At 48.3% G+C, this 21,105-nt stretch overlaps 1 protein-coding gene across 1 annotated transcript in view; it reads left to right on the plus strand.

Annotated features, from left to right (window-relative positions):
* LOC141098900 (dual oxidase 1-like) overlaps positions 1-21,105 on the plus strand; it is a 354,647-nt gene that overhangs the window by 36,158 nt on the left and 297,384 nt on the right. The window contains exon 2 of the mRNA XM_073586871.1: positions 1,603-1,667. Coding sequence (XP_073442972.1) covers positions 1,604-1,667 — 64 coding nt within the window. The 5' untranslated portion in view covers position 1,603. The remainder of the gene's footprint in view (positions 1-1,602; positions 1,668-21,105) is intronic.

The raw sequence follows: 21,105 nt of genomic DNA on the forward strand, positions 1-21,105 counted from the left end.
ATGAAATGCAGAAAAATGACATAACACTTAAATTTCCTTCAGTATTTCTTTATCACAACTCATTGTTCATTTCCAGCATTTTTAAATACTTTTCAAGGAAACATAATAATAATATACAATATTCAATCACCATATTTGCTACAGTGGGCTCAATTCAGCAGATTTGGTGTACACAATCACGATCTCTTTGCTCCAGCACACACGAGCAAAAAGCAGAGACATTGTTCAGAGGATCAGAACACAATAATAATCTTGTTGATATCATACAATAAACAATATGATTGACGAAGCCTAAGTAGTCTCAAAAGCTTGCTTTGTAACATCTAGAGATGAGCGACTTTGCCTTTTTTAGGGTCGAGTCGGGTTTCATGAAACCCGACCTTCTCAAAAGTCGAGTCAAACGAAATTGGCCGACTATCAGAGAAAGTCGGAGGTCCAACTGAAACACGAAACCCAATGCAAGTCAATGGGGATGCAAAGTCGGCAGGGAGTGGAGGACAGTAAACACACCTACATGCCGGACCACTTTTTTAAAGTGCGCAAAAACTCTCTCTCTCTGTCCGGACGCTGCACATGTCATCTCATTGCCCACAGTGTACGGCCTTGCTCAGTGGCTGAAAAAAGTCATGTGCAAGCATTCTAGGAAATTCGACTTTGGCGCTCATTTTGCCGACCGCATGACCGACTTTATGCTGTGGTCGGGTTTCGGTAGGCGAAACTCGACTTTGCCATAAGTCGGTGACATATGAATCTGGTCGACCTGTTTCGCTCAACTCTAGTAACATCACATTATTTAATTTTATTTTTGTTAGCCTTTAAAGGTACCGCATCTACAAGATTATTTTGCTTTTTCTGACAACAATCAATCTTTGTCCAGCAGAACATGGGTGGAAACAGAAGTAGTAGAGGCCAAACGAGGTCCAAAGGCCACAGGTTGACCACCACTTACACATCTGTACACAGTTTACAATTGTGCATGTCAGACTGCTTGGGTGCTCAACTTGAGTATCGAGCACAATGTAGGTTAATGAAGCAGTCGAGCAATTTTCTGGGAGACCTGTACTTGATGGGTAGGAATGAGATGAAGCAGTCATGCAACTGACGAGATAGAGACTATAGCTGCGCAGCTCAGATTAAAATGAGGGACTCGAGCACCTTGCGATAGTCAGCACTGCTCAGTACTTGATCGAGCAACCGAACGCTATATCAAGTATCGAGCAGTGGCTATTGATCACCTGTCAATATTGTTCACTATTAGCAATGAGCGAGTATACTCGTTGCTCGGGTTTTCCCGAGCATGCTCGGGTGATCTCCAAGTATTTGGATGTGCTCGGAGATTTCGTTTCTGCCACTGCAGCTGCATGATTTGTGGCTACTAGACAGCTTGAATACATTTCGGAATTCCCTAACAAATAGGCAATCCCCACATGTATTCAAGCTGTCAAGTAGCCACAAATCATGCAGCTGCGGTGACAGAAACTGAATCTCTGAGCACTTCCAAATACTCAGTGACCATCCGAGCATGCTCGGGAAAACCCGAGCAATGAGAATACTCGCTCATCATTATTCACTATATTTTTATTAACTTTTCTTTCTTTTCAGAATGAATTTGAAGTTTGGGTGGATTTATACTTGGCTTTTCCATGCAGACCTCTGGAGTTTTACATGTAAGTGGATATTCAATACATTTCAGATAATTTATAAAAATAGCAGTACAGCAATTTACTACAGTAAGATCCCTCAATATACTGAACAGAATGGCAATATCATAATAGAAGATGCCCCTTTCCAGTGTTTGACTTGTGAGTGTTAGCAAAAAACACAATAGTTTACCTCCTCACTAGAGTTGAGCGATACCGTCCGATACTTCAAAATATCGGATCGGAATGGATCGGCCGATCTTTAAAAAAAGTATCGGTATCGCCGATGCCGATACCGGAAGTCCCATTCAAGTCTATGAGACTTCCAGTATCGGAATTGGAAAAACCCTTTCCTGCCCTTGTACAGCCTCTCGGGGGTCTGTACGGGCCTTCCGGGGGTCTCTGCCGGCCTGCCGGGGGGCTGTGCCGGCCTGCCGGTGGGCTGTGCGGACTGCCCGGGGTCTGTACCGGCCTGCCGGGGGGCTGTGCCGGCCTGCCGGTGGTCTGTGCACCCTGTGGGGGTCTGTACCGGCCTGCCGGTGGTCTGTGCCGGCCTGCCGGGGGGCTGTGCCGGCCTGCCGGGGGGCTGTGCAGGCTCCGGGGGGCTGTGCAGGCATCGTCCGATGGGACTACAAGTCCCATCGGGCGATGCCTGCTACCATGACAGTGATTGACACATTAGCCAATGATGGGACAGTAGTAGTCCCATCATCCGGCTAATGTGTTACTTAAATGTAAAAAAAAAAAAAAAAAATACTACATACATACATACTACATGCATGCTACATACATACTACATGCTACATACATAGTACATATATACTACATGCATGCTACATACATACTACATGCTACATACATACTACATACATATTACATATATACTACATGCATGCTACATGCTACATATATACTACATACATACTTCATATATACTACATGCATGCTACATACATACTACATGCTACATACATACTACATACATACTACATGCATGCTACATGCATGCTACATACATACTACATGCTACATACATACTACATACATACTACATGCATGCTACATACATACTACATGCTACATACATACTACATACATGCTACATACATACTACATACATACTACATGCATGCTACATACAATACATTCATACAATACATACATAGACATACAGTACATATAACATAGAGTAACATACTTACCAATACTTGTCTCATTGTTCCCCGAAGCCATTGTCTTTTACGGAATAAATATTAACATAACAAACCACAAAAATACTCACCCATGATCCGAAGCAGTCCACGAGTGTGTCCCACGACGATCTTGGGTAGAGAACTGCAGCATCAGCTGATGCTGCCGCTCTCTACGGGCTGCAGGAATCCAATGACGGAAGGTAGGTATCCTTCCGCACTGTATTCCTCCGCCACTTGAAAAAAAAAGTCCCTAGTCAAAGTGAGACTAGGGACTTTTTTTTTCAAGTGGCGGAGGAATACAGTGCGGAAGGATACCTACCTTCCGTCATTGGATTCCTGCAGCCCGTAGAGAGCGGCAGCATCAGCTGATGCTGCAGTTCTCTACCCAAGATCGTCGTGGGACACACTCGTGGACTGCTTCGGATCATGGGTGAGTATTTTTGTGGTTTGTTATGTTAATATTTATTCCGTAAAAGACAATGGCTTCGGGGAACAATGTGACAAGTATTGGTAAGTATGTTACTCTATGTTATATGTACTGTATGTCTATGTATGTATTGTATGAATGTATTGTATGTAGCATGCATGTAGCATGTATGTAGTATGTATGTAGCATGTAGTATGTATGTAGCATGCATGTAGTATGTATGTAGCATGTAGTATGTATGTAGTATGTATGTAGTATGTATGTAGCATGTAGTATGTATGTAGCATGCATGTAGTATATATGTAGCATGTAGTATGTATGTAGCATGCATGTAGTATATATGTAGTATGTATGTAGTATGTATGTAGCATGTAGTATGTATGTAGCATGCATGTAGTATATATGTAGTATGTATGTAGTATGTATGTAGCATGCATGTAGTATGTATGTAGTATGTATGTAGCATGCATGTAGTATATATGTAGTATGTATGTAGTATGTATGTAGCATGTAGTATGTATGTAGCATGCATGTAGTATATATGTAGTATGTATGTAGCATGTAGTATGTATGTAGCATGTAGTATGTATGTAGCATGCATGTAGTATATATGTAGTATGTATGTAGTATATATGTAGCATGTAGCATGCATGTAGTATGTAGCATGTAGTATGTATGTACTATGTATGTAGCATGTAGTATGTATGTAGCATGCATGTAGTATGTATGTATGTAGTATTTTTATTTTTTTTTTTTTTTACATTTAACACATTAGCCGGATGATGGGACTACTACTGTCCCATCATTGGCTAATGTGTCAATCACTGTCATGGTAGCAGGCATCGCCCGATGGGACTTGTAGTCCCATCGGACAATGCCTGCACAGACCACCGGAGCCTGCACAGCCCCCCGGCAGGCCGGCACAGCCCCCCGGCAGGCCGGTACAGACCCCCACAGGGTGCACAGACCACCGGCAGGCCGGCACAGCCCCCCGGCAGGCCGGTACAGACCCTGGGCAGTCCACACAGCCCCCCGGCAGGCCGGCACAGCCCCCCGGCAGGCCGGCAGAGACCCCCGGAAGGCCCGAAATGACGGCGCATCATGATGCGCACACACCGCGCATCATGATGATGTCATTTCGGCTGTCAATCAACTTTGAACTTCCGATTCCGATGCCCGATATTGAAAAAATATCGGATGTCGGTATCGGAATTCCGATACAGCAAGTATCGGCCGAAACCCGATACTTGCGGTATCAGAATGCTCAACACTACTCCTCACCTATTCTATGTATGGTGTAACAGTAGAAAGAGGTTAACCATCTATTACCTGCATTTATATTTCAGTCTTTTCCTCTGTATTATTAGCATCAGTCCCATTGATAAACCAAACAATCATATACAGTGGAGGAAATAATTATTTGATCTCTTGATGATTTTGTAAGTTTGCTATCTGACAAAGACTTGAACAGTCTATAATTTTAAGGGTAGGTTAACTTTAACATTGAGAGATAGAATATCAAATATAAAATCCAGAAAATCACATTCTATAAATTATATAAATTTATTTGCATCTTGCAGTGAGAAATAAGTATTTGATCCCTCTGGAAAAACAAGACTTAATACTTGGAGGCAAAACCTTTGTTGGAAAGAACAGCAGTCAGATGTTTTTTGTAGTTGATGATGTAGTTTGCGCACATGTCAGGAGTAGAGTTGAGCGATACCAGCCGATACTTGAAAATATCGGATCGGAATGGATCGGCCGATCTTAAAAAAAAGTATCGGCATCGCCGATTCCGATACCGGGAACCAATGCAAGTCAATGGGGCCAAAATATCGGAATTAAAAAAAACCCTTTCTTTCCTTGTAGGTTAATTCTACATGAAGAAAAACAACTAAGAATAATGTAGAATGTATTGTGGGAGGTGGAGGAGACATTAAAGCCATAGAGGTTTAGCCCAATCAAATGGAATAGCAGGAATTAAACTTTTTTTTTAAAGATGTTAGGAGTTACAAAGATATTGACTATGTTAGCCTCATTTATATTTTGCCAGACATGTATGTCTTCTTCTTCTTTCTTCTTTCTTCTTCTTTCTTATTCTTCTTCCTTTTTTTACCTTCTTCTTCTTCTTCTTATTCCTTTTTTTACATTCTTCTTCTTCTTCTTCTTCCTTTTTTTACATTCTTCTACTTCCTTTTTTTACATTCTTCTTCTTCTTCCTTTTTTTACATTCTTCTTCTTATTCCTTTTTTTACATTCTTCTTCTTCTTCCTTTTTTAAATTCTTCTACTTCCTTTTTTTACATTCTTCTTCTTCTTCTTCCTTTTCTTACATTCTTCATATTCTTCTTATTCAACAATTATTATTCTACATATTCAACTTCTTCATCTTCTTCCTATTCTTCTTCATCATATTCTTGTTTGTGTCAGGCATTCCTGTAGTTGTTATCTAGAAAAGTTAGAAGTTTACACCTTCCGTTCTGCCTGTCACAAAAGATTTACAACAGGATTTGTCCGCGTTCAGTTTGGCCTGCAGCAGCAGGCCTTTTCCAGGGGCACCACGAGGAGGAATGGACTCACCCCCATACACTGCTTAGTCTTCTTCTGCTTATAAATAAGATAATATCATTTGCTCAGAGTATTAGTCTTATGCTTAATGTTCTTCTGCTTTGTTTTTTTTATGCTTCTTTGTCTTCTCTCTCTTGTTGTTCTGCATCTTGGTGGTTGTCTTCCTGTTCTTTGTCCTCTTGAACCAGCTGACGGTACTGGCACCCGGAGGGGCAGCAGAAGGAACAAGAGCCAATGGCACTACCGAGGACAAGCTGACGGTGCTGGAACCCGGTTACTAAGCAGGAGGTACCTGTGCTACAAAGCACTACCAAGGACCAGCAGACGTTGCCGAAACTCGGATACCGAGATGGAGGCACCTAGGCCAAAGGCTCTGACGAGAACCAGCTGACGGTGCTGGAACCCGGAGGGGTAGCATAAGCTGCAAGAGCAAATGGAAATAGCGAGGACCAGCTGACAGTGCTGGCACCCGGAGGGGCAGCAGAAGGAATAAGAGCCAATGGCACAACCGAGGACCAGCTGACGGTGCTGGAACCCGGTTACTAAGCAGGAGGTACCTGTGCTACAAAGCACTACCAAGGACCAGCAGACGTTGCCGGAACTCGGATACCGAGATGGAGGCACCTAGGCCAAAGGCTCTGACGAGAACCAGCTGACGGTGCTGGAACCCGGAGGGGTAGCATAAGCTGCAAGAGCAAATGGAAATAGCGAGGACCAGCTGACAGTGCTGGCACCCGGAGGGGCAGCAGAAGGAATAAGAGCCAATGGCACAACCGAGGACCAGCTGACGGTGCTGGAACCCGGTTACTAAGCAGGAAGTACCTGTGCTACAAAGCACTACCAAGGACCAGCAGACGTTGCCGGAACTCGGATACCGAGATGGAGGCACCTAGGCCAAAGGCTCTGACGAGAACCAGCTGACGGTGCTGGAACCCGGAGGGGTATCAGAAGTTACCCCTGAAAAGCAAAGTTGGCATGCCGCAAGCTGGCCGCAGTTACCGAATCACACAGTCCTACAGGGGGTGCTTGTCCTACTGGCACTATGGAACAAGCCTTTCTTACCAGAACCCGCAGTCCACATAGGAAGCACCTAAACTGCTGGCACCCTAGCCTCGGCTAACCCAACCGCAACACGACATGGCAACTTGGGGTGGCAAACTGACATTGACACTTCCCGGAAACAGCAGGCAGGGCTGGAACCAAGCTGGGCAGGAGGGAGTACCCGTGCCAAAGTCAGTTATGAGCAGCAACTGGCGATGTTGGAGCCCAGGACAAGCACTTAGCAGGCTGAGGCCTGATGTGCTGTCAATTGGGAGGCAGCAGGACAGATTGCCATCAAAACAGCAGGGGAACAGCTGACGTTACTGAACCCCACAAACACAGGAGCTAGTGTTTTACTCTGTGAAGACAGCACTTCCGAGCAACAACTGGCTGTGTTGAAGCCCAGGGACAAGCACGGAGCAGGCTGAGGCTGCATTGAAGAAATTTTAAGATCGGTTGTAGACTACTAATTTGAACCAAGCTCCACTTAGGCCTGTGGCTTCACTGATTTTCGTATTTCCCCTGTCCTCCAACCCCGCCAGTTACAGCTCCGAAGTGGCGTCTGCACAATCCACACTTGTTCCTGTGTTACAGGTGTTCAGTCCGGTCAGTTAATCCCCTGATGTGTGTCCGGCAATGTCGCCTGCTCTGTCCACATTCCCATAACTGAGCACGGCAGCAAGTGTCTCTTTCCGTGTGGACGGCACTTCCGAGCTACAACTGTCTGTGTTGAAGCCCAGGAAATAGCAGGGTGTAGGCAGAGGCCTACTGTCTTTGGAATGCGGAGACAGCAGGAGAGACTGCCATCCACACAGCAGGGGATCAGCTGACATTACTGAACCCCACTGAGACACGGGAGCAAGTATCTCTTTCCGTGTGGACGACACTTCCGAACTACAACTGGCTGTGTTGAAGCCCAGGAAATAGGAGGGTGTAGGCAGAGGCCTACTGTATTTTGAATGAGGTGACAGCAGGAGAGACTGCCATCCACACAGCAGGGGATCAGCTGACGTTACTGAACCCCACTGAGACACGGGAGCAAGTATCTCTTTCCGTGTGGACGACACTTCCGAACTACAACTGGCTGTGTTGAAGCCCAGGAAATAGGAGGGTGTAGGCAGAGGCCTACTGTATTTTGAATGAGGTGACAGCAGGAGAGACTGCCATCCACACAGCAGGGGATCAGCTGACGTTACTGAACCCCACTGAGACACGGGAGCAAGTATCTCTTTCCGTGTGGACGGCACTTCCGAACTACAACTGGCTGTGTTGAAGCCCAGGAAATAGGAGGGTGTAGGCAGAGGCCTACTGTATTTTGAATGAGGTGACAGCAGGAGAGACTGCCATCCACACAGCAGGGGATCAGCTGACGTTACTGAACCCCACTGAGACACGGGAGCAAGTATCTCTTTCCGTGTGGATGGCACTTCCGAACTACAACTGGCTGTGTTGAAGCCCAGGAAATAGGAGGGTGTAGGCAGAGGCCTACTGTATTTTGAATGAGGTGACAGCAGGAGAGACTGCCATCCACAAAGCAGGGGATCAGCTGACGTTACTGAACCCCACTGAGACACGGGAGCAAGTATCTCTTTCCGTGTGGACGGCACTTCCGAGCTACAACTGGCTGTGTTGAAGCCCAGGAAATAGGAGGGTGTAGGCAGAGGCCTACTGTATTTTGAATGAGGTGACAGCAGGAGAGACTGCCATCCACACAGCAGGGGATCAGCTGACATTACTGAACCCCACTGAGACACGGGAGCAAGTATCTCTTTCCGTGTGGACGGCACTTCCGAACTACAACTGGCTGTGTTGAAGCCCAGTAAATAGGAGGGTGTAGGCAGAGGCCTACTGTATTTTGAATGAGGTGACAGCAGGAGAGACTGCCATCCACACAGCAGGGGATCAGCTGACGTTACTGAACCCCAATGAGACACGGGAGCAAGTATCTCTTTCCGTGTGGACGGCACTTCCGAACTACAACTGGCTGTGTTGAAGCCCAGGAAATAGGAGGGTGTAGGCAGAGGCCTACTGTATTTTGAATGAGGTGACAGCAGGAGAGACTGCCATCCACACAGCAGGGGATCAGCTGACGTTACTGAACCCCACTGAGACACGGGAGCAAGTATCTCTTTCCGCGTGGACGGCACTTCCGAACTACAACTGGCTGTGTTGAAGCCCAGGAAATAGGAGGGTGTAGGCAGAGGCCTACTGTATTTTGAATGAGGTGACAGCAGGAGAGACTGCCATCCACACAGCAGGGGATCAGCTGACGTTACTGAACCCCACTGAGACACGGGAGCAAGTATCTCTTTCCGTGTGGACGGCACTTCCGAACTACAACTGGCTGTGTTGAAGCCCAGGAAATAGGAGGGTGTAGGCAGAGGCCTACTGTATTTTGAATGAGGTGACAGCAGGAGAGACTGCCATCCACACAGCAGGGGATCAGCTGACATTACTGAACCCCACTGAGACACGGGAGCAAGTATCTCTTTCCGTGTGGACGGCACTTCCGAACTACAACTGGCTGTGTTGAAGCCCAGGAAATAGGAGGGTGTAGGCAGAGGCCTACTGTATTTTGAATGAGGTGACAGCAGGAGAGACTGCCATCCACAAAGCAGGGGATCAGCTGATGTTACTGAACCCCACTGAGACACGGGAGCAAGTATCTCTTTCCGTGTGGACGGCACTTCCGAGCTACAACTGGCTGTGTTGAAGCCCAGGAAATAGGAGGGTGTAGGCAGAGGCCTACTGTATTTTGAATGAGGTGACAGCAGGAGAGACTGCCATCCACACAGCAGGGGATCAGCTGACATTACTGAACCCCACTGAGACACGGGAGCAAGTATCTCTTTCCGTGTGGACGGCACTTCCGAACTACAACTGGCTGTGTTGAAGCCCAGGAAATAGGAGGGTGTAGGCAGAGGCCTACTGTATTTTGAATGAGGTGACAGCAGGAGAGACTGCCATCCACACAGCAGGGGATCAGCTGACATTACTGAACCCCACTGAGACACGGGAGCAAGTATCTCTTTCCGTGTGGACGGCACTTCCGAACTACAACTGGCTGTGTTGAAGCCCAGGAAATAGGAGGGTGTAGGCAGAGGCCTACTGTATTTTGAATTAGGTGACAGCAGGAGAGACTGCCATCCACAAAGCAGGGGATCAGCTGACGTTACTGAACCCCACTGAGACACGGGAGCAAGTATCTCTTTCCGTGTGGACGGCACTTCCGAGCTACAACTGGCTGAGTTGAAGCCCAGGAAATAGGAGGGTGTAGGCAGAGGCCTACTGTCTTTGGAATGCGGAGACAGCAGGAGAGACTGCCATCTCCACAGCAGGGGATCAGCTGGCAATGATGAACCCCACTAACACTTGAACGAATGTGTTTGGCTCTGTGGAGACGACACTTCTGAACACCAACTGACGCTGTTGGAGCCCAGGATTAGGCGTGGAGCAGGCTGGGGCCTACTGGATTTTGGCAGGTGAAGGCAGCAGGAGACTTGCCATCTCCACAGCAGGGGAACAGCTGGCAGTGCTGAACCCCACTAACACTCTAACGAATGTGTTTGGCTCTGTGGAGACGACACTTCTGAACACCAACTGACGCTGTTGGAGCCCAGGATTAGGCGAGGAGCAGGCTGGGGCCTACTGGATTTTGGCAGGTGAAGGCAGCAGGAGACTTGCCATCTCCACAGCAGGGGAACAGCTGGCAGTGCTGAAACCCACTAACACTTGAACGAATGTGTTTGGCTCTGTGGAGACGACACTTCTGAACACCAACTGACGCTGTTGGAGCCCAGGATTAGGCGAGGAGCAGGCTGGGGCCTACTGGATTTTGGCAGGTGAAGGCAGCAGGAGACTTGCCATCTCCACAGCAGGGGAACAGCTGGCAGTGCTGAACCCCACTAACACTCTAACGAATGTGTTTGGCTCTGTGGAGATGACACTTCTGAACACCAACTGACGCTGTTGGAGCCCAGGATTAGGCGAGGAGCAGGCTGGGGCCTACTGGATTTTGGCAGGTGAAGGCAGCAGGAGACTTGCCATCTCCACAGCAGGGGAACAGCTGGCAGTGCTGAAACCCACTAACACTTGAACGAATGTGTTTGGCTCTGTGGAGACGACACTTCTGAACACCAACTGACGCTGTTGGAGCCCAGGATTACGCATGCCTCATGCAGAGGCCAATGGGCAGCGGTTTTTATGGAGGTTGTGGACTACTACTGATTCTAACCATGCTCCACTTAGGCCTCTGGCTCCACTGTCTCTACTATTTACCCTGGCCTCCAACTCCGCCAGCTACATCTCTGAAGTGGCGTCAGCACAATCTACACTTGTTCCTGTGTTACTGGTGCTCAGTCCCGTCAGTTGATCCCCTGATGTTTGTCCGGCAAGTTCGCCAGCTCTGTCCTCATTCCCACTACTGGTTATGGGAATGTGGACAGAGCAGGAGACCTTGCCGGACACACATCAGGGGATAAACTGATGGGACTGAGCCACAGGAACACAGGAACAAGTGTAGATTGTGCTGACGCCACTTCAGAGATGTAGATGGCGGGGTTGGAGGTCAGGGGAAATAGTAGAGACAGTGGAGCCAGAGACCTAAGTTGGGCACGGTTAAAAATCAGTAGTGGTTTGAATGTTGATGGAGCTGGTGACTTTGCCGTCCACACAGCAGGGGATCAGCTGGCATTACTGAACCCCACTAACACAGGAGCTAGTGTGTTTCTCTGTGCAGACGACACATCTGAGCGACAACTGGCTGTGTTGAAGCACAGGGATTATAGTTCAGGTGGTAGAAAAATGAACACACCAGCAGACCTGGATACAGTTGCCAACCACTAATTTAGTCTGTAAGAGGAATGGCAAAGTCTTTGGAGATCCAGGCCTTGTTCATTTTCAGAAAAGTCAGCCGGTCAACATTATCGGAAGATAGTCGCGTGCGACGGTCTGTTAGTACACCACCTGCGGCACTAAAGACACGTTCCGATAATACACTGGCAGCAGGGCAAGCCAGCACCTCCAATGCATACTGGCTAAGCTCTGGCCATGTATCCAGCTTAGAGACCCAAAACTTGAAGGGGGAAGAGCCATCTGGGAGTACAGCGACAGGGCAAGACATGTAGTCTGACACCATCTGACGGAAGCGTTGCCTCCTGCTGACTCGAGGCGTCGCTGTTGGTGTAGACAATTGTGGTGGACACACAAAACTTTGCCACATTTGGGCCATAGTGGTCTTGCCTTGTGCTGCGGCGCTGCCTCTGCTCCCTCTTTGTGCAGAGTTTCCTCCACTGCCTCGACGCACAGAGCTGCTTTGTAAAGCACTAGCAACAATGCTGTCGGGTGGAATGGAAAACATTATGGACTGCACCAGTGACTCTTCGTACTCCCGCATTTTACGCTCCCGGTTCAACGTTGGTATGAGCCTTTGTACGCTGTCCCGGTAGCGAGGATCTAGGAGGGTGTACACCCAATAATCAGCCGAGACGAGAATGTGGGCGATGCGGCGTTCGTTTCTCAGGCACTGCAGCATGAAATCAACCATGTGCTGCAGACTCCCAACTGCCAAAGAACCGCTGTCCCCTGTTTGAGGCGTGACCTCGGCCTGCTCTGCATCACCCCACCCTCGCTGTACATACTGAGTAGAGGTTTGTGTACCTCCCTCCTCTGGAGAGATGTCTTCCTCCTCCATCGACTCCTCCTCATCCTCCTCACAAAGTGTCCCCTGCCTAGGCCTTTGTGAGGAAACACATAGCGCAGACTGTCCAGAAGCAGATGGCATTTGGGACTCCTCATCCTCCACCTCTTCTGAAACCTCATCCCTTAGTGCTTGCAGTGTTTGTTGAAGCAGGCAGATAAGGGGGACAGTCATGCTGACTAGTGCATCATCTGCACTCGCCATCCGCGTGGATTCATCGAAGGCACGCAAAACGAGGCAGATGTCCTTCATAGAGGCCCACTCAATGGTGCTGAAGTGTGAACGGCGCACAGTGCGACTTGTTTGCGCCTGATGCAGCTGGTACTCCATGACTGCTGCCTGCTGCTCACACAACCGCTCCAACATATGTAACGTTGAATTCCACCGGGTGGGTAGGTCACATATGATGCGATGTTCCGGAAGGCCAAATCGTCGCTGCAGAGCAGCGAGGCGCGATCTTGCCGTGCTGGAACGTCGCAAGTGAGCGCACTCTATGCGGACCTTGTGCAACAGTGCAGCAAGATCCGGATAGTCCCTCAGAAAGCTCTGCACGACCAAGTTAAGAACATGTGCCAGATATGGGATGTGTGTGAGGTTGCCTAGGCCAAGAGCTGCCACCAGATTTCGGCCATTGTCACACACTACCAAGCCCGGCTGGAGATTCACTGGCCCAAACCACACATCGCTCTCCAGCTTGATAGCATTCCAGAGCTCCTGCGCTGTGTGGCTTCGATTCCCCAAAGAAATTAATTTGAGTACAGCCTGTTGACGTTTGGCCACGGCTGTGCTCATATCGGTCGTAACAGGCTCCTGCTCTGCTGTTTCTGAGGAACTTGAGTAGGAGGAGGAGTCTATGTGTACAGACTGGAGTCCTGCAATCCGTGGCGTTGGAAGAACACGTACAGCGCCACTCTCCAGATCCGTACCCGGCTCCACAACATTGACCCAGTGGGCAGTGAGGGAAAGGTATCGTCCCTGTCCATGGTTACTGGTCCACGCATCGGTGGTCAGGTGGACCTTGCTACTAACGGCGTTTAGTAGAGCATGTTTTATTTTGCCCTCAACATGTTTCTGCAGGGCAGGGTCGGCTCGCCTGCTGAAATAAAAGCGGCTGGGCACGTTGTATTGGGGGACTGCCAATGCCATTAAGTCCCGGAAGGTGTCAGTGTCCACCAGCCTGAATGACAGCATTTCAACTGCCAGAAGTTTGGCAATGCCAGCATTCAGAGACTGTGCTCGGGGATGGTTTGCCGAGTAAGGGCGCCTTTTATCCCATGCCTGTGCTACCGATGGCTGTGATGGATGGGAACGTGCTGCTATGGGTGTAATCTGACAGGGTCTCCGGACAACAGTGGCAGAGGTTCTTCCTTGGCGATCCTGTGAGGAAGCCGAACCAGCAGTGTGTGAGCTGGAGGAAGAGGGCCCAACACGAACTGAAGAGGTGGTAGGTGGTGCTGTACGTTGGCCTACGTCTTCAGGGTGTCTCTGCAACTCCAACTCGTGCTTGGTGCGCACATGTTTCCACATATTTGTGGTATTGAGGTTGCTGACATTTCTCCCTCTTTTGACTCTCTGATGACACAGCTTGCATTTGACAAAGCAAATGTCATCTGCAACTGTGTCAAAAAAGGACCACGCACTGCAACTCTTGTGAGCGCCCGGTTTGCCTTTGGAAGGAGGAATGCTCCTAACGGGTGCCGAAGTGGAGGGTACAGGCAACCAAGTCTTCCCCCTCCCTCTGCCTCCTGTTTTGGCCGGTAGGGGAATCTCTTCCTCCGAGCTGCTCCCACCACCTTCCTGTTGCTAACGCCATGATGGGTCAAGGACCTCATCATCTTCCCTCCCCTCTTCAAACAGCTGCTTCTCCGGGGTTGTCTCGCCAGCAACGTACGCACCAGAAAGTGGCAACTGAGTCTCGTCATCATCTGATGCGTACTGAGGTGTGCTGACCATAGGCACTGGCCCACTCGCCTCTTCAGATTCAGAGGGACAAAGAAGTTGCGCATCACTGCATACTCCCTCTTCTTCACATTCAGGAATGCTGCTTGGCTGGCCCCCTCTTTCCAAGCCAACAGATTCCGAGAACAGAAGTAGAGACTGTGATGGCTCCTGTCCATGTCTCTCTGACTGCCTGGGCACTTTGGCAGGTGGTGAAGAGACAGATGGTTGCTCTTCGGTGCTCTGACCCTGAGAGGATGCGGAAGTAATTGAAGTCGATGCGTTAGCTGCCATCCATCCGACAACGGCTTCAATTTGTTCCTCCCGCAGCAGTGGGGTACGTTGAGGTCCTACAAAGCTGCGCATAAAGGACTGTTGCCTGCTAAAACTGGGGGATGCTGATCCACTGGTGCCCGCAGCAGGCCCAGAATCCCCACGTCCTCTACCTGTAGAATCCCCACGTCCTCTCCCTGCAGAATCCCCACGTCCTCTCCCTGCTGAAACTCCACGCCCACGCCCACGCGCCTTACTCCCTGCCTTCTTCATCTTGCAAGACTGCTTAAGATAGGCAAAAAAGTACAAAGGGGGGCCTTAGTGTGCTTATTCCTGAACAGCTGGTTACAGGTACAAGAAACACTAATTTTATGAAGTGTGTGTGTGTGGACTAGACTTTAATAGGAGCTGATGTGGCCTACACAAGTTCCAAATGTAGTGTTTGGTGAACTTTTTTTGTGGTTTCTTTGTTGGAAACAAACTCAAAGTATGTGAACAAAGAATTGAAACTGATAGTATCACCAACTTTTTGGAGCTATTACAATGCAGGCAGGTAACTTACAATGCAAAAGATGAGGCTCCAAAAAAATTGGGTAATACTAATCTGGCTGCGCCGGCAGGGCACAAGCCAGAAAAAAAGGCTCCTCTATCTACTCCTATATAGTGTTTGCAACCAACCAATGTTGATGGATACGGATGGATGCACACTAATAGGAGAAGAAAAAATGAGCTGCACTCAAAGACAAATATGTGTGAGGCAGTGACGCACGTTGAGCGTCCTACAACCAGACGTAGCTGCAGGACACTCTACTCAGCGTGAGCTGCACTCACACACAGTCAGAGGCCTCTCAGACAGCCGTCAACAGTGCATCTAAGTGGGCACTGGCACTGACAGGCTGCAGAAAGGCTCCGCTGTGTACTCCTATATAGTGTTTGCAACCACCGTAGATGGAGACGGATGGATGCACACTAATAGAAGAAAAAATGAGCTGCACTCAAATAAAAATATGTGTGAGGCACTGACGCACGCTGAGCGTCCTACAGCCAGACGTAGCTGCAGGACACACTACTCAGCGTGAGCTGCACTCACACACAGTCAGAGACCTCTCAGACAGCCGTGAACAGTGCAGCAAAGTGGACACTAGCACTGAAAGGCTGCAGAAAGGCTCCGCTGTCTACTACTAGTGTTTGCAACCAACGTATATGGATACGGATGGAAGCACACTAGATTGAAATTATGTAAAAAATGCAGCTCAAAAAATAAAAGATGTATGAGGCAGCAGTGATCACACTGGGTGGCCTACAGCCTGACGTGGCTGCAGGACCCACTCCACAGCGTGAGCTGCACTCACACAGCCCTTGCAGACAGCTGTGAACACTGCTGCTAGGGCAAAGAAGGCTACAGTGGTGGTTTATGTAGCCTGGGTAAAGCACTAGATGTTTGGTGGAATCGCTATTTCTAACTGTCCCTCACAGTCTTCTACAGCAGCCTGTCCCTAACTGAATTCACAGCAGAGTGACCAGAAATGGCGGCTGCGGTGGCTTTTATAGTGCATCATGACATCATTTCGGCAGCCAATCACAGCCATGCCAATAGTTAACATGCCTACATGCCTAACAGGATGTGCCCACACTTCGGAGGATTCCCATTGGCTTAATCAAAGCAAGCAGGCTCATAGCATGATGGGAACTTCCGATTCCGATTCCGGAATCCGATATGACAAAAGTATCGGAACTAAGTATCGGAATTCCGATACCGCTAATATCGGCCGATACCCGATACTTGCGGTATCGGAATGCTCAACACTAGTCAGGAGGAATCTTGGTCCACTCCTCTTTGCAGATCATCTCTAAATCATTAAGATTTTGGGGCTCTCACTTGGCAACTTGGAGCTTCAACTCCTTCCATAAGGTTTCTATGGGATTATGGTCGGGGAACTGGCTAGGCCACTCCATGTCCTTAACATGCTTCTTTTTGAGGAACTCCTTTGTTGCATTGGCTATATGTTTTGAGTCATTGTTTTGCTGGAAGACCCAACCACAACCCATTTTTAATGTCCTTGCGGAGGAAAGGAGGTTGTCATTCAGGATTTTACATTCTCCCATCCATCCATCCATTCTCCCATTGATGCAGTGATGTAGTCCTGTGCCCTTAGCAAAGAAACACCCCAAAACATAATGTTTCCACCTCCATGCTTGACAGTGGTGATGGTGTTCTTCGGGTCATAGGCAGCATTTCTCTTCAAACATGGCGAGTTGATTTAATGCGAAATACCTCAATTTTTATCTCATCTGACCACAGCACCTTCTCCCAATCACTCACAGAATCATCCAGGTGTTCATTGGCAAACTTCAGATGGGCCTGCACATGTGCCTTCTAGGGATGGGCGAATCTACTCGTTAGGACTCGTTACTCTGCGAGTAGTAGGGGACTCGCAGGAGTCGGTACTCTGCGAGTTTCCAAGCGATTACTCGCACAGTAACGAGTCCAATGCAAATCAATGGCAATCCTAGTTTTTTCAGAGTTTAATACAAGCAATCCTAGTTTCTTAGCGATTTTGTGTCCCGCTGTCAGCAGCAAGTCTTAGCGATTCTAGGACTCCTATATACTGTATTCGGGACTCGCAGAATACAGAATATGTTAATTTTCAGAGACAGCCTAGTTTGTTAGGTGAGAAAACTGTGAAGAGCACTACTATGATTGGCTGCTGTCCATCGTGATGCCTATGTCATGTATCACAGGCAAGGCTGTATATAAACCCTGCCCCCGCCATTTTGGGCACATTCCTGTGACGATCTGAGCTAGTGCAGGGCGAGTTGGAGACATAGAGCAGATCTAGGGACTGTTAGTCAGTGTAGGACCTCAAGATTCCTCACATATAACACAAAAGTTCTTTTCAGAACTACCAGGATGGAGGACTACTGTAGAGGACTGTAGGCAGGGAGAAAGGCAGGAGCAGCCTTACAGTGCATACAGCACCATCCTCAGAGCTTAGCTTACTCACTCAGCTTCCATCAGAGCTGAAATCAGAAGCATAGCTGAGCAAATTTTCTTTTTTTTTCCACCATATATTATTGGGGTCATATTTACCCCTGCAGCGTTATTGTTTCTGTGGCAGACCAGTGCGTTGCTGCTATCTATCCCACCAGCTAATAGCACGCACGCTGCCTGCTTGTGTGCACTAAACAATTTTTTCAGGGAGAGTGCGTCGCTTCTCTGCTAAGTTACAGCACGCACTTCACCCCAGAGCGGTGACGCAGACAGCACCACAGTCCACCTAGGTGACTGCCTTTGCGCACTAAACAATTTTTTCAGGGAGAGTGCGTTGCTTCTCTGCTAAGTTACAGCACGCACTTCACCCCAGAGCGGTGACGCAGACAGCACCACAGTCCACCTAGGTGACTGCCTTTGCGCACTAAACAATTTTTTCAGGGAGAGTGCGTTGCTTCTCTGCTAAGTTACAGCACGCACTTCACCCCAGAGCGGTGACGCAGACAGCACCACAGTCCACCTAGGTGACTGCCTTTGCGCACTGAACAATTTTTTCAGGGAGAGTGCGTCGCTTCTCTGCTAAGTTACAGCACGCACTTCACCCCAGAGCGGTGACGCAGACAGCACCACAGTCCACCTAGGTGACTGCCTTTGTGCACTAAACAATTTTTTCAGGGAGAGTGCGTCGCTTCTCTGCTAAGTTACAGCACGCACTTCACCCCAGAGCGGTGACGCAGACAGCACCACAGTCCACCTAGGTGACTGCCTTTGCGCACTAAACAATTTTTTCAGGGAGAGTGCGTCGCTTCTCTGCTAAGTTACAGCACGCACTTCACCCCAGAGCGGTGACGCAGACAGCACCACAGTCCACCTAGGTGACTGCCTTTGCGCACTAAACAATTTTTTCAGGGAGAGTGCGTTGCTTCTCTGCTAAGTTACAGCACGCACTTCACCCCAGAGCGGTGACGCAGACAGCACCACAGTCCACCTAGGTGACTGCCTTTGCGCACTAAACAATTTTTTCAGGGAGAGTGCGTTGCTTCTCTGCTAAGTTACAGCACGCACTTCACCCCAGAGCGGTGACGCAGACAGCACCACAGTCCACCTAGGTGACTGCCTTTGCGCACTGAACAATTTTTTCAGGGAGAGTGCGTCGCTTCTCTGCTAAGTTACAGCACGCACTTCACCCCAGAGCGGTGACGCAGACAGCACCACAGTCCACCTAGGTGACTGCCTTTGCGCACTAAACAATTTTTTCAGGGAGAGTGCGTCGCTTCTCTGCTAAGTTACAGCACGCACTTCACCCCAGAGCGGTGACGCAGACAGCACCACAGTCCACCTAGGTGAAGGCCTTTGCGCACTGAACAATTTTTTCAGGGAGAGTGCGTCGCTTCTCTGCTAAGTTACAGCACGCACTTCACCCCAGAGCGGTGACGCAGACAGCACCACAGTCCACCTAGGTGACTGCCTTTGCGCACTAAACAATTTTTTCAGGGAGAGTGCGTCGCTTCTCTGCTAAGTTACAGCACGCACTTCACCCCAGAGCGGTGACGCAGACAGCACCACAGTCCACCTAGGTGACTGCCTTTGTGCACTAAACAATTTTTTCAGGGAGAGTGCGTCGCTTCTCTGCTAAGTTACAGCACGCACTTCACCCCAGAGCGGTGACGCAGACAGCACCACAGTCCACCTAGGTGACTGCCTTTGCGCACTGAACAATTTTTTCAGGGAGAGTGCAGGGCTTCTCTGCTACCAGCTAATAGAACGCAAGTTACCTTCCTGCTGTGCCAATACGCATCACTAGCTTTGATTGTCCTCCTATTAGCAAGTATTAACTGCTAATTATTGTTCAGATTATTACAGCTAACATCTGCATTGCTCAACAATGTCCCAAAAAAAACAAGTTCCCAAAAAAGAGGTTGCAAAGGGACAGGGACGAGGTCGTGGTCTTGGCAGTCATGCAAAACAAGGCACTGGTACAGGTAGACAGAAGAAGATTGATAGATCGACCTTTCTTCTGTCTAAATTTCCCAGTACTCAACCAAAACGTCTCTTAAGGCCGGAAGAGCAAGACCAGATTACATCTTGGATGGCTGACAAGACCTCAACCACTGGTTATTGCAGCACACAATCGTCCTTGACAACTAGGTCTAGTGTCGCTACAGACAACACAGGGTCATAGAATCATAGAATCGTCGAGTTGGAAGGGACCTCCTGGGCCATCTGGTCCAACCCCCTGCTCAAAGCAGGATTCGCTAAATCATCCCAGTCAGATGTCTGTCCAGCCTCTGTTTGAAGACTTCCATTGAAGGAGAACTCACCACTTCTCGTGGCAGCCTGTTCCACTCATTGATCACTCTAACTGTCAAAAAGTTTTTTCTAATATCTAATCTGTGTCTCTTCCCATTCAGTTTCATCCCATTGCTTCTAGTCTTTCCTTGTGCAAGTGAGAATAAAGTTGATCCTTCTACAATGTGACAGCCCTTTAGATATTTGTAGACAGCTATTAAGTCTCCTCTCAGTCTTCTCTTTTGCAAACTAAACATTCCCAAATCCTGCAACCTTTCCTCATAAGACAGGGTTTGCAGACCGGTCACCATTCTGGTCGCTCTTTTCTGAACTTGCTCCAGTTTGTTGATGTCTTTTTTAAAATGTGGTGCCCAAAACTGGACACAATATTCCAGATGAGGTCTGACCAAAGAGGAGTAGAGGGAAATAATGACTTCACGTGATCTAGACTGTATGCTTCTGTTAATACATCCTAGAATTGCATTTGCCTTTTTTGCTGCTGCATCACACTGTTGACTCATATTCAGTCTGTGATCTATTAGTATACCCAAGTCTTTTTCACATGTGCTGTCACTTAGCCCTATTCCTCCCATTCTATATATGCTTTTTTCATTTTTATTGCCCAGATGTAGTACTTTGCATTTCTCCCTGTTAAAAACCATTCTGTTAGTTGCTGCCCACTTCTCCAGTTTATTTAAATCTTTTTGAATCCTCTCTCTCTCTTCTCTAGTATTAGCTATCCCTCCTAGCTTTGTGTCATCAGCAAATTTAATCAGTTTACCCTCAATTCCTTCATCTAAATCGTTGATAAAGATGTTGAACAATACAGGGCCCAGGACAGAGCCCTGTGGTACCCCACTTGAGACATTCTTCCAACTGGATGTGCAGCCATTTACGACCACTCTTTGGGTCCGATCACTAAGCCAGTTATGAATCCACCTAACAGTTGCCTTGTCCATTCCATACTTAGTCATTTTTTCAATAAGGATTGTATGAGAGACTTTGTCAAATGCTTTGCTGAAGTCAAGATATACTATATCTACAGCA

This window comes from Dendrobates tinctorius, unplaced genomic scaffold (genome assembly GCF_039654945.1).
Source record: "Dendrobates tinctorius isolate UK_male_01 unplaced genomic scaffold, ASM3965494v1 ptg000097l, whole genome shotgun sequence".
NCBI lineage: Eukaryota > Metazoa > Chordata > Amphibia > Anura > Dendrobatidae > Dendrobates > Dendrobates tinctorius.